We start from the raw sequence: 13501 nt of genomic DNA, 5'->3' as shown, positions 1-13501 counted from the left end.
TTATGCGTTGGACCTGTGGACACGGGTAACAGTGCCGTTAGGCACTGTTATCCCTTTTTTTTTTTTTTTTTTAAATTTCAGACCGCTTCATTTTAAGAGTATATGTTCATAATTTTATTACTATATGTTAATAACTATAAATTCATAACTCCATAACTGTACGTTCATAACTCTATAACTGTACATTCATAACTCCATAACTGTACATTCATAACTCCATAATTGTACATTCATAATTTTCGAAGCTCTATGTTCACAATTTTAGAGCTCTATGTTCATAATTTTATCACTATATGTTCATAATTGTAAGTTCATAATGTTAGAGCTCTTTGTTCATAATTCGATCAATAACTGTACATTCATAATTCCATACTGTAGATTCATAATCTCATAACTGTAGATTCATAACTCCATAACTGTACATTCATAACTCCATAACTGTACATTCATAATCTTCGAAGCTCTATATTCACAATTTTAAAGCTCCATGGTCATAATTTTATCACTATATATGTTCATAATTGTAAGTTCATAACGTTAGAGCTCTGTGTTCATAATTTCATAATTGCATAACTGTATATTCATAACGGCATAACTGTACATTCATAACGGCATAACTGTACATTCATAATAAAAAAAAAATAATAATAACGGCGTTAACGCCGTTAACGGCAAAACGCGCGCGATTTTTTTTTTTTTTTTTTTTATAACTAAATGACGCGTTTTTTTTTAAAACGATGTCGTTTTGGGCCCGTGTCCACAATTCAATGTGGACACGGGTCCAGGGCATAATTTGCGGGCAATGAAGGAAGAATCTTGCCTTCTTCAATGGTGTTGTATGATTAAAAAAAAAATCATTTTTGATTGTCGTTAATGGGGTTATGTTGTGCATAATTTGAACTAGATATTCAGAATTAATGAACTATATATCCAGAATTAATGAATTATATATCCAGAATTAGTGAACTATATATCCACACCGATTACTAGTACTATGTTTTGGCTTATGGCAGTTCGTTGTGTCTGTGTATTCAGAATGATAAATTTAGAATTAATGAATTATAAATTCAGAATTAGTGAACTATATATCCAGAATTAATGAACTATTAGTAAATTTTTGACTTAGTTGAGAAAAGGGCATTAAAAAAAAAAGGAATTCAAGTACAAATTATAGAGCACATTGACCCAAAAAGAAAGCCAATGACATTTTCATATTTAGTTATTAACTAATAATTAACCAACTTGGTTGGCGTGAGTGGCCGTGCACCTTCCTTAAAAGAGGTCAGGAGTTCGAACTTCTTCTCATATTGAAAAACCAATCTGGCCACTCCGGCAAGCAATGGGAGGTTACTTATTTGATCATTATTGTATAGGCTTAGTGCTACTAATATGAATCGAACCCAAGTGGCTGGGTTACGAGTGTAAAGTAGAGACCACTAGACTGGGATGCTTGTAGTGCTCAAATCCCCCATCTTGAAGGACGGGAAGGGTGTCTTATGTAGTGTAGAGGGCATTTCGAATTGCTGACAAGTGTTCGGCATCGACCAGACCTCCATATCCATCCTCCACGTGTCTCATGCATGCCTCATGTCTTCTCCCACGTCTCTACCTTCTCTACCACCCTCCCTACCTCTCACTACCACCTTAGTCGATAGGGGCGCCGGGGGGCGCATGGTCCCCGCTAGTCACGCCATGACATGGGGAGTTCGATGGGCTCACATTGCTAGCAACGCGCTAGCCGGAAGGGTCGATTTCCAACCCCCTGTCGTACCTTACCCTAGCACGCCATACCGCACCATTCCGAACACCACAACGCACTGCACTGCACCCCCTCGGGAAAAGGGGGCGCCATTGACATGCCTGGAGGCACACCACCCCGCTGGCCACGCCGTGGCCTGAGGTGGCCGGTGGGACACGCCGCAGGCTGGTGGTCAAGGCTGCCCGCCCGAGAATATCAGAGTCAACTATAAGCTATTGCGCTTTAGTGTATAATAATTGATGTGGGTTGGTGGGTTGAGGTGTTCCTCTTTATACTAAAGGTCTTGGGTTCCATCCTTGTTAGTGGCTTCCTTTACTTGTTTTTACATGACGGGAGCCGCCCTCCTTTACTTGTGTTTTACATGACGGGAGCCGCCCGACAACCTCTTGGGTTCCATCCTTGCTAGTGGCTTCCTTTACTTGTTTTTACATGATGGGAGGTCAGGAGCTGCCCGGCAACCTATTCCCTGTCCTCCTTTGCTTATTTTTACATAATGGGAGACGGGCTAGTCTTTTGGGCCACTTTGCTGGTCTTCTCATCCCAATAAGGTTTGAGCCAACCTCCTTCTTTCACCACTCCCATTTAAATTAATTTGCTAATAAAATAGGCTCCCGGAGTCCCCTATCCTCATCAGAATGAATCGAACCTAACTCTCATACATTAAATTCAAAACTTTGATTATTGTTAATATATTTTGGACCGGAGTTATAATACATGTTTTTTTAGTGTGATTTTTTGTAAAAAAAAAATAAAAATAATAATAATAATAATAAAAATGAAGAGATCAGTAACGCTCAGGTGCTGCCCACTGTTGATGCAAGCGCGTGGTGTCCGCTACAAATCTGATCCCCATTTTCAGTACAACTCTGTGAGTCGGACTTTGCACTCTACTCTCTGCTTGATTCTCTCTCCATCTCTCTCTCGTATCTCTGAGGACTTGCGATTGCTTCGTCTCTGTTGACTTTGTAGCTCTCTGTTGTGAGCAACTTGCCGGAATGAGGGAGATGGACAGGAGGAGGGCGATGCGCCACTACGCCGTCGTATTGGCGGTGTTGCTGCTTGGCACTGCAACGGAGGTTGTGAGATCGGATGCGTCGGATCACAGGTACAAGCAAGGAGATGAGGTCCATCTGTACGCCAACAAGGTCGGCCCTTTTCACAACCCTAGGTAAACGTCTTATACTTTTTCCATTTCAATTTGTTTTGTTTCTGTGTATTATATTTACTTCGATTTTTAGTTGCTATGATTTATATTTATATATATATACACACACACACACACTCTGAAGTTCGAACATAGAGTTTGGATTTTTACTTGCGTAATGAATTCATGGAAAATGTTAATTTGTAATAGTTTTAGAATGCCTTTTTTGTTGGTAGGGAATTCATGAATTTTGCTTAGTATTTCTGGAAATTTTGCAGAGATAGTTTTCCCATCTTTTCTGATATACTGTTTATGCACAAATATTTAAAGCTCTGTTATTGAAGTTATGGATCCATAGAAGTACTGGGCAGGTTTTGTGGAGAAAGAAAGAAGTTCAATGTGTGGATTTCATCCATATAGGAGAAAGAGAATGCATTCTCTAGTCTTAACATTATAAAACACTTCATTGGACAATTGTAAATTTTCTTCCTTTTTTTCCTTTGTTGGCTTTAGTTACCAAAGTTTTTCTAGAAATCTTGTAGTAATGTAGTGCTATTAAGTATATTCTTCCTTACTATTTGCCTCATCTTAGCGGTGAATTTATGTGCTTATTTGTTTTCCAGCGAGACTTACATGTACCATGACTTGCCCTTCTGTTCACCAGGTAAATGTCTCTCTCTTCCCCTTCTCTGTTTATTATTGAAGTCAAATTGTTTATTGTCCAGATTTCACAAACATGAGGATGCTGTGTTATTCTTGCAGCCAATGTTGAAAAGAAATCAGAAGCACTTGGTGAGGTATTGAATGGAGATCGTTTAGTTCATTCCCTTTACAAACTTGATTTCTTAGCTGATAAAGAGTCCGAGGTAGTTTGCAAGAAAAAACTGTCAAAGAGTGATGTGGAGAAATTCCGACATGCAGTTGCAGAGGACTACTATTTCCAAATGTACTATGATGACTTGCCAGTTTGGGGTTATATTGGCAAGGTTGACAAAGAAGGGAAATCTGACCCCAGCGAATACAAGTATTACTTATTTAAGCATCTCCATTTTGAGATCTTCTACAATAAAGATCAAATCGTTGAGATCATTGCAAGAGCTGATCCTAGTGCCATGGTTGACATCACTATGGATAAGGAACTTGATGTAGATTTCATGTACTCTGTGAAATGGAAGGAAACAAATACTCCTTTTGAGAAAAGGATGGAAAAGTTCTCGCAAATCTCTGCATTGCCACAGCACCTGGAGATCCATTGGTTCTCAATTATAAATTCCTGTGTCACAGTTCTGCTCTTAACTGGTTTTCTTGCAACAATTTTGATGCGAGTCCTCAAAAATGACTTTGTGAAGTGAGTTCATTTCCTTTATAAGAATTTTCTCTGTAGTTGTACTTACTCAACCGATAGAACTTTAGGTCATGAAGTATGGAAACTATCTCTTTCAATACCAGAGGTAATGTTGTTGTTTAGTCCTGGAAACTACATCTACCCTCCTTTGATCTTGGATGATATGAGATTATTGTACATTGAGTCTAAACTTTGAGAAATATTGTTAGTCCTTTAAACTCATACTTATTACTTCTCTTTTCTGCTTTTACCCTTGTCCCCTAAAAGATATGCTCATGATGAGGAAACAGCTGATGACCAAGAGGAAACTGGGTGGAAGTACATTCATGGTGATGTTTTTAGGTTCCCAAAGCACAACTCTCTGTTTGCTGCAGCACTTGGATGCGGGACACAGCTCTTCACCCTGTGAGTATGCATTTGAAAGAATTTAGTTGGATTGGTTTAGAATCTTCTAAAAGCTAATGAAAAATCTCTAGATAAAAATTTGATCGCCCCCTCTTTTTTCTTGGTTCAATCATTTTCATCAGTGCAATATTTATATTTTTACTCGCACTTGTTGGGGTGTTTTATCCATACAACCGAGGAGCTCTTTTCACTGCATTGGTGGTTATATATGCACTGACATCTGGGATTGCGGGTTACACTGCAGCCTCATTCTATTGCCAACTTGAGGGAACAAACTGGGTAAGCAACAACGGAGTAATTTTTTTTTTATTTTTTTTTAAATAGTGATTTTTTTTTTTATATATAAATTGTTAATGCTGTTTCTTTTTTATGGCTGCCTTTTCTGATAATTACTTATTGCTAATACATAGCTGGTCATACTAAAACTGTTCTTTAATGTGTGAAATTCATATTTACAAAGCAATTTATTTATTCAGAAGCTTATTTATCACACGAGTAGTTTGTCTGAAAGCCAGTTGGCGAAAAGTGCTTATATATGCCTATTTTTCTCTCTCTACCTGCTTTATATTCCTTGTGAACAAGTGTGCCAAGACCGTGAACACATTTTGACCTTCACAAAATTACTGAGTAAATGATATTGTGGTTACTTGGGTTCATGATCTGTATTTTAACCTAGATGTCTCTATCTGTTGATGTCTAGAGTTTTATACCTCATCTGAATATGTCTTACATAGTTGCAGCACCATTTGCTAAGTTTTGCCTGATTACCTTGAGTCCTTGACCTCAGTTTACACTCTGCAATCGGACTTCTAGGGTGGTTTACTAATCGGAGAAATTCTCAATTTTTCTGGGGAAATAGAAAATTGGAGAAAGGAAAATAGAGAATACATTTACTTGTACATTTGGAAAACAGAGACCGGAGAATGAAAAACTGGATAAATAAAAATTAAAGAATTGAAATAAACACAGCCTTATTATTTATTTATTTCCATTACAAATGCAAAAATTTGAATGTTTTTAGTATAACTTTATTGTTCTTGTTCTCGTCTTCAACTTTTCATTCATTTCATTGCAAGGTTTTCTGGCAAATAGAACTTGATATTTTATTCCACTTCCAATTTCTTTCAACAGGTTAGGAATTTATTGTTGACTGGAGCCCTCTTTTGTGGACCACTGTTTCTCACTTTCTGCTTCCTAAATACCGTTGCCATTGCTTATGGTGCCACTGCAGCCTTGCCATTTGGTACTATTGTGGTCATCTTCCTGATATGGGCTCTTGTAACATCACCTTTACTTGTCTTGGGTGGGATTGCTGGAAAGAATAGCAAGTCAGAATTTCAAGCTCCCTGCCGAACAACCAAATATCCCAGAGAGATCCCATCATTACCTTGGTATCGTGGAACAATTCCTCAAATGGCCATGGCAGGATTCTTGCCATTCAGTGCCATCTACATTGAACTTTACTATATATTTGCCAGTGTTTGGGGTCACAGGATTTACACCATTTACAGCATCTTATTCATAGTCTTCATTATTCTTGTGATTGTTACTGCCTTTATTACAGTGGCTCTGACCTACTTTCAACTGGCTGCCGAAGATCATAAATGGTGGTGGAGGTAAGTTGGTTACTGCAACGCTTAGGAAGCACATTTTTTCTTATCTAAATAACTATATTTATTAAAAAAAGAAGAAAAGAACAAGGTATGTTCTTGTTCTGAGCTTTGATACTATCTATTGACCCTTTTAGGTCTTTTCTGTGCGGTGGATCAACTGGCTTGTTCATCTATGGTTACTGTCTATATTACTATTATGCACGATCAGATATGTCAGGCTTCATGCAGACATCATTTTTCTTCGGGTACATGGCTTGTGTATGTTATGCCTTCTTTCTCATGCTTGGAGCTGTTGGTTTCCGGGCAGCACTGTTCTTTGTTCGTCATATATACCGCTCAATCAAGTGCGAGTAAGCAGCAAGGCATCCTGTTTATTTTGTGCCGGTAAGTGTCTTTTGATAGGAAGCCTGCATAATTTTCACGGAGAAGCTCTATTTCCATTACTAGTTAAACGTAGTAGCGTATGTTTTCTTCTCAGCATTCAGATCGAGACATGATGCGAAGCAAGTAGAAAAGTCACGTGATATATAAACTAGGATTAATGACAGGCAACATGGATGAGCGTATGTATCCAGGCAGATGAAGATCAAACTAGTTGGACTTGATAGCATCATGCTTTAATGGCAGTTAGTATCTTCTCATTAGTCATTTCTTCCCTTCCTTCCCACCCTCCTGTGTCTGCTTGCAGGATCTCCACTCTGTAGGTAAAAAAACATTATGGATATGTTATGCTTGTTGAATTCTGTAGTCTTGTTGCACAATTTCATGTCTGCTTGCAGCCATGAAAAAGGTTAGATGTTAGTTCTAAGGGACAAAATATTATTGATTTATTTTCATTTTTGATTTCACAATTGTTATGACACTTTCACGTTTGGTACGGTATAATTTTTATCGCATTTGGTGGATGATTATTATTTTTATTTTTGTCACATTTAATTTTTTGTTTTGGACAGTCTGTCTAGAAAAGAATAGTTGAAATGCATCATATATATATATATTTTTGTCACATTATATATATATGCTTACAGTGAGGCTCGAACACTAAACCTCTCACATAAGGAACCAAACCGGATACCAGTGGACCACAAGTCACAGGAAAAAGTTATGCATTGTTAAATCATTACGAGCAGGTGAAGTTTCTAGTCACGTGCAACTTTGAGTGACCGGATACTCTCTCTATCCTATTTTATTTAAGTTCGGTTGACCGGAGTTATTTTTCATAATATTAAATTTAATAGAGGGTATTAGTACATAAAATTTATATATTTAGAAATTACATATATTATTAAAACACAAAAAATTAAATTAAATAATAAATAAAATAAGTAAAAAAGAAAGAATATGTTTGACAAATGAATAATAAACCAGAGAAAGGGAGTATATATTTTGGTATTTGGTAAGACTTGACTTAGAATATTCTTCTTCACTAAAATGTTAGTATGATTGATAACGCATAAACTACACGTATATGAAATATGAAATTTGGGAAGAATGAAATATGAATATGCGTCAACCTCCACCAGTGACGCTACCATTAAAGATGTCAATGGTGTCACCTTGACCAACATTGTGCCATCTAAAAGACCGATCGTCGTCCATCACGTTCTGCTTGTATATAAAGAAGTAGCCATCTTCCGGGAGCTCCAGCTGCCATTGATCCTTCAATCTCTCAAGCTCTTTCCTCAACTCCCTTACGTTTTCCGACGGATTCACCTCCACCGGAAACTTCTTCGTCCCGTATTGCGACACCACCATTATACGAAGCTTCTTAGAACTGTTCGTGTTTCCGGAGGATCCGGACGAGGTCGTTGTAGTCGCCGCCGCCGTCGCCGGCGGCAATGGCTTAAAGCTCACGTCCACTTCTGAGTGATCGGAGAGTTCGTAGTCGTGCACCGTCCGGTCGTCTAACAACTCGGTTCCGTTAGCGTAAACCGTTATTCTACTCACCGGAATGCCGTCCGCTTCTTCGATCCTCTCTTTCATCTTCCTGATGGTATCGGTGACCTCAACTTCCAGCGAAACTCCCGGTTTGTTCGCTCCCAGCATTTTTAAGAAGATCAGGACCGATGATTTACGATCCGGAGGAGGCGGCGGCGATGACGACGGTGCTAGCGGTGGTGGTGGTTCTTCAGCATTGCCGCCGCCGCCAGCGGCGGCGGCGGCAACTTGCTGCTTGTCGGTATCTGAATCGGAGGCGGCGACGACGAGCTGGACGTGGGAGCGGTCGAGGATTTCGGAGGAGTGGACGTTGAGATCATCTTGGAGGACGTTGCCGTTGAAGATTAGGGTTTGAGTAGCGGCGGGAATGCCTTGATATTTCTGAACTTTTTCTTTGATCTCTTGCACTGTGTCGAAGTATCCAATTTCAATGGTGAACTGCGTGCCTCTCTGAGGTTCAAAGATCAAATCCATATTTCAAGGTTAAGATTTCTTTACCCCCTTAGCTTGCTGCGTTTTGGATATATAGATCGAATTTGGGCTCTTGAGGAAGATAAAAGTATATATATATATATAGATTATAGATTTGGAAGTTTTGTATCAACAAAAATCAAGGATTCTGTTGATGGATTCGTTGGCTTGCTCCTACTTTTCTGCTTGCATTGAGAGCTGTTATGGTTTAAATAGCTACGAGGCAGAATCTTTTAAAAGTTGATAAGGAAGCAACTTGTGACTAAGGAAGTCAGTAACTAGGCAAAGTTTGGTGACTAAGTTGGACTATGACGAAGGACCACGAAGGAATGTGCACTAGACAAAGAAATTATCCGAGATGATTTTATGGACGACAATATTTTTATAATAGAACCAGAGACACTCGAAAAAGGCTGATTCACGATGATATCATTCTATACTCAAGTAAGAATTAATAGATGAATTATTTTTGATCAACTTAGTTTGTCAGATCAAACATACAACCACAAAGTCAAGAATTCACACGAAGAAATTATTCAAATTTTGGAGGCTACATTTTTCAATGGACTTCATGTAAGATCTGCATACAAGCAACGTTTGGATTATTTGAATTATCTGACAAAGGCGGAAAGGCTATTATCTAGAGTTGCAGATCAAGTTGACAACATTATTTGATCAACTACATTTGAAATAGACGATCAAGATCGAAAGTTGATCAGCGGGCAAATAGCTTTCATTGCTATAAATTGTCCAAGCAGACTTGAGACAAAGACAAGATTCACAGAACGGATTGACAACGAAGAATTATCCAATCAAACAACAAGTGAAATATTGAGCTATATACGTTAGAATTCAAGTATGAGAGAGAAATCTTTGTTTATCTTTGTAAACATCTCTACTGAGTGTAGAAAGAGGGCTTAGTAACAATGGGAGTGTGAAAAACCCTGGTTGAGTGTAGCTTTGTGCGTAGCACTCGTTGTAAAGGGCAAAGTAACAAGGGGAGCTTGTGAAAACCTTGTGAGAGCGTAGCTTTGTGCGTAGTTCTCGTGGTGTAGGAGTACAACTTGGTGCGAAGTACTCGGGGAAGGCGGAGTAATAATAGGAGCTTGAATTGTGAAAAATCTTGGAGTGTAGCTTTGTGCGAAGCACTCGGGGAGTGTCGGTGGACACTAATTCACTATTGTATCTGGGTGAACAAAGATAATGGATCTCTCCTTTGGACGTTAAAGGAGAAAGTGGAGTAGGAGAATTACATCATCTCCGAATCACTCTAAATCTCTCTTTCTCTCTCTCTACCTTACTTACTGCTCATTTATTTTGTGCATGCTTTTATTAACTGTGAACTAACCCGTCATTATCGATTGCATATCTTTATCTATCTGGGTTTGATAGTTCCCACGTTTTCATGCGAGCCAAAATTTACATACATCATCTTTGAGCCATATCAAGTGTTTTGAACGTATTGCATGTTTAGAATCTCTCTTTGAGCACCGCACTTTTGAGCATAACACTTTACTATTAACTTATTCTGCTGTGCTCACTCTAAGTTGATTAGTTGTTTATACTTGTTACTTGGAGTTGAAATTACCAAAGTGTTGTGTGTTTTAGAAAAGTTTGAAAAGTTTGGTACCTGTTGCCATATCCTACTTAAAACCAATTGGTGATAGGTAGGTGGACATTAACCATTTAACCACATATCTCCATGGTAAGCCACAGCTTCACGTCCCGAACCGAGCAGGGAACTCGGCCAACCCGGTCGACGCCCAACAAAGTCTATTCACCCCCTCCCCCTCTAGACTTCTCGCCACCCTTTCGGGACCAACATAGAGTTTAATAATTGTAAATATGAAGTTCAAAAATTATGAACATAAAATTTTATAATTATGAGTATAGAACTGTACCACGACATAACAAGCAGTCGTTATATTATAGACCGCGGTGCATGTGCACCGCGGTCAAAAACGGCGCCGTTTCTTTAAGTAAAGAAACGGCCCGCAGTTAGAGTTAACGGAGTCCGCTTGTTTGGTGTATTAAACACCAACTGACACTATAGTATATCTAAACCGACACTGCAGTTATATCAAAATGATACTGTAGTTATAGTGAAATGAAACTGCAATGTATATAAAATGAAACTGAATAACATTTCACATATTTGAGTGTATATTGTACAATGAAGCTGTAATTATATCAAAATGATCATGTAGTTGTGTTTTAATGAAACTATAGTGTATATAAAATAAAATTAAATAACATTTTCACATATTTGAGTCTATAAATATCGAATGAAACTATAGTTATATCGAAATGAAACTGTAGTTGTGTTGAACTGAAACTGCAGTGTATACAAAATGACACTGAATAACAGAGTTACTTTTTGCAAAAGGATGCGAAACGACGGAAACAAACACTGTTTATTTTCATTTAAAAAAAAGACGCGCGGTGCATAATATAATTTGCCCATAACAATTGGGTGGCATGATTTTGGGTTTTTAGTTTTGAAATTGGTTTGGACCGATTTGAGTTTAACTTTGAAATTGTGGTGATGGAAAGCCCATTCACTACAAAGTACAATGTGGGAGCGTTAGGTTGTACAACTATGTGCACCATGTAAGGTGCACACCAAATTGGATCCATAATTTTTATACTATAGATTCATAATTTTTATACTGTAGATTCATAATTTCTATACTATAGATTCATATAATTTCTAAACTGTATAGTTATCAAATTATGAACATATAGTTCAGTGATTTGTGAATACAGAGTTCAATAATTGGAAATATGAACATTGAAAATTATAAACATAGAGTTTTGTAATTGTGAATATAGAGTTCAATAATTATGAATTTATAGTATAGAAATTATGAATCTATAGTATAGAAATTATGGATTTATAGTATAGAAATTATGGATCAAATTCCGTGGTGCACACGGTTGCACAACATAATTTGCCTACAATGTGTTATCCATCATTATTGTGTGAATCATTATCCACATAGCTCTGTGAACCATACTATCAAATAATATATGTTCAATACACTAATAATATACTTTTAGTATATTAAAAATGTACTTTTTTATTATGATACATATGACATTATATGGACCATGGTCCGCACAATAATTTGTCACGTGATATAATCTAAGGTCTCAGCAGGAAATAATTGAAAAAGAAACATACCTATAAAATATAAATTTTAAAAATTTTAGTAAGTCAAATGATTCCCCTATATTATAACCACATACAAATTTTGTTGCAAAAGTTGCATACAATAAAAGGCAATTGCAGCATATGATGCAACAAAATGCAATCATTACATTAAATAAGTTTAATCTTAATTGCTAACTATGACCAATTTGTCACAAGTAGTTACTCTCTCCGGCCTTAATTATTTGTCATATTAATGTAGCCCTGCGGTTGTCTTCTCACCGGATAAGGCAACTCAAGTAGAAATTTACCTGGATCGCTTGGAGGTCGCCTTCTCTGTTGAGAAGGTGACTCACTGGGCTGCCTTCTCACTAGAGAAGACAGTCCAGTTGTCTTTTCTGGTGAGAAGGCAGTCCCTTGCCCTCTCACCGGAGAAGGTGACGGGAATTTTCTTTTTAAACTGGCAGCTCATCACCTTCCCACCGGAAAAGGTGATGGGTTCATCTTTTTTTTTTTTTTTTTAACTAATATTTTGATGGTTAAAAAAAATGAATAATAAATATTAATATTTGACCACATTTAATGATGGTGGACTTTTCTATTTGCACCACCTATAAAGTTATTATATGGTGTAAATAGCAAATTGGGTGGTGTAAATAGAATTACCCATTGAAAAATATAGAATGATAGTTATGTTCAATTTTGAAAAGATGATACTATTTTGGGACAAACTAAAAATGAAAGTAAGACATGTAAAATGGGGCGGAGGGAGTATTAACTATGTGATTGTCACAATAGATATTAACATTGTGGCAATTTTTTGTATCCCTCATATTAGTTTGTTGTGATGTGTTGCAAATAATATTTTTGTTCGTCACAATTAAGCATATCGTTTTGTTTGTTAGCTTCAATTGTTTGTTGCAATTGCTTTTACTATCATCGCAAGAAACTCAAGCTTGTTGATGGTGGAACAATGCACTAACCATTACGATGGTAGCCTAAAGAAGATAACATACCAATTTCTTGAACAACCCTTGCAAGTTTGCTATGCTGCATTTGCAAGATTGGGTATGTTAATCAAGATTAGAGAAAAATAGGGGGCAATCCTAGTCGAGTTGGTCGGGTTAGGTTGGTGACCATAAGGTTTCAAGTTCAACTCCCCTGTGGGAGCTGATGTGTTGACTTTCTCGGTTTGACCCGATCAGCCATAGGCCATACAATCTAGGTTGGTTTACTTCCTCGTTGTCTTGAAAGCTTCTCCCAAAAAGAAAAACCTAAGTTTGAGTCGGTCAGCCATAAGCAACCTAGGTTGGTTTTGGCCTTTTCAATTTGAGTTACAGTAATGAGTAACCTATGCCAGTTACTTCCTTGTGGTCTTGTGAGCCACACCCAATTAAAAATATCAGACAAGGTGACATTCTCGGCTTGAGCTGATTAGCCATGAGCAACTTAGGTTGATTTACCTCATTATAGTCCTAAAAATCATGATCAAACGTCATTTTATCTCTCTCTCCTCTCTTCCAAACCAACAAGTTTTTCTAAAAAACTATGAAAATTCCTTCATTGGAAATATTCTAAAATATATAGTTTAAGTTGTACTCGTTATAACTTATAACCCACACATGCATTATAAAATTTCCCTTAAACATTAGATTGTATTTGACATCAACTAACT

At 37.4% G+C, this 13501-nt stretch overlaps 2 protein-coding genes across 4 annotated transcripts; one reads left to right on the top strand and one right to left on the bottom strand.

Annotated features, from left to right (window-relative positions):
• The first annotated feature begins 2585 nt into the window (after window positions 1-2585).
• On the top strand, window positions 2586-7186 carry LOC109177749 (transmembrane 9 superfamily member 2-like). Of its 3 annotated transcripts, none has more exons than XM_019327191.1 (8): window positions 2586-2927; window positions 3527-3567; window positions 3666-4251; window positions 4516-4653; window positions 4776-4932; window positions 5785-6269; window positions 6401-6650; window positions 6727-7186. In XM_019327191.1, the coding sequence occupies exons 1-7, from the start codon at window positions 2755-2757 to the stop codon at window positions 6618-6620; spliced, it is 1800 nt and encodes a 599-aa protein (XP_019182736.1). In that variant the 5' UTR covers window positions 2586-2754; the 3' UTR covers window positions 6621-6650; window positions 6727-7186. The 3 variants fall into 3 exon arrangements, with proteins under 3 accessions (XP_019182736.1, XP_019182735.1, XP_019182734.1); XM_019327190.1 differs by having other exon boundaries at window positions 6724-7186; XM_019327189.1 differs by having other exon boundaries at window positions 2590-2927; window positions 6745-7186.
• Window positions 7187-7775: 589 nt separating this feature from the next.
• On the bottom strand, window positions 7776-8678 carry LOC109177554 (ubiquitin-like protein-NEDD8-like protein RUB3). The gene is made up of 2 exons (XM_019326942.1): window positions 8414-8678; window positions 7776-8302 (listed from the first exon to the last, which is right to left on the bottom strand). The coding sequence occupies exons 1-2, from the start codon at window positions 8676-8678 to the stop codon at window positions 7776-7778; spliced, it is 792 nt and encodes a 263-aa protein (XP_019182487.1).
• Window positions 8679-13501: the final 4823 nt, after the last annotated feature.

The sequence above is a fragment of the Ipomoea nil genome, unplaced genomic scaffold (genome assembly GCF_001879475.1).
Source record: "Ipomoea nil cultivar Tokyo-kokei standard unplaced genomic scaffold, Asagao_1.1 scaffold0805, whole genome shotgun sequence".
In the NCBI taxonomy this organism is placed as follows: domain Eukaryota; kingdom Viridiplantae; phylum Streptophyta; class Magnoliopsida; order Solanales; family Convolvulaceae; genus Ipomoea; species Ipomoea nil.
This window is presented reverse-complemented; position numbering and strand designations above follow the sequence as displayed.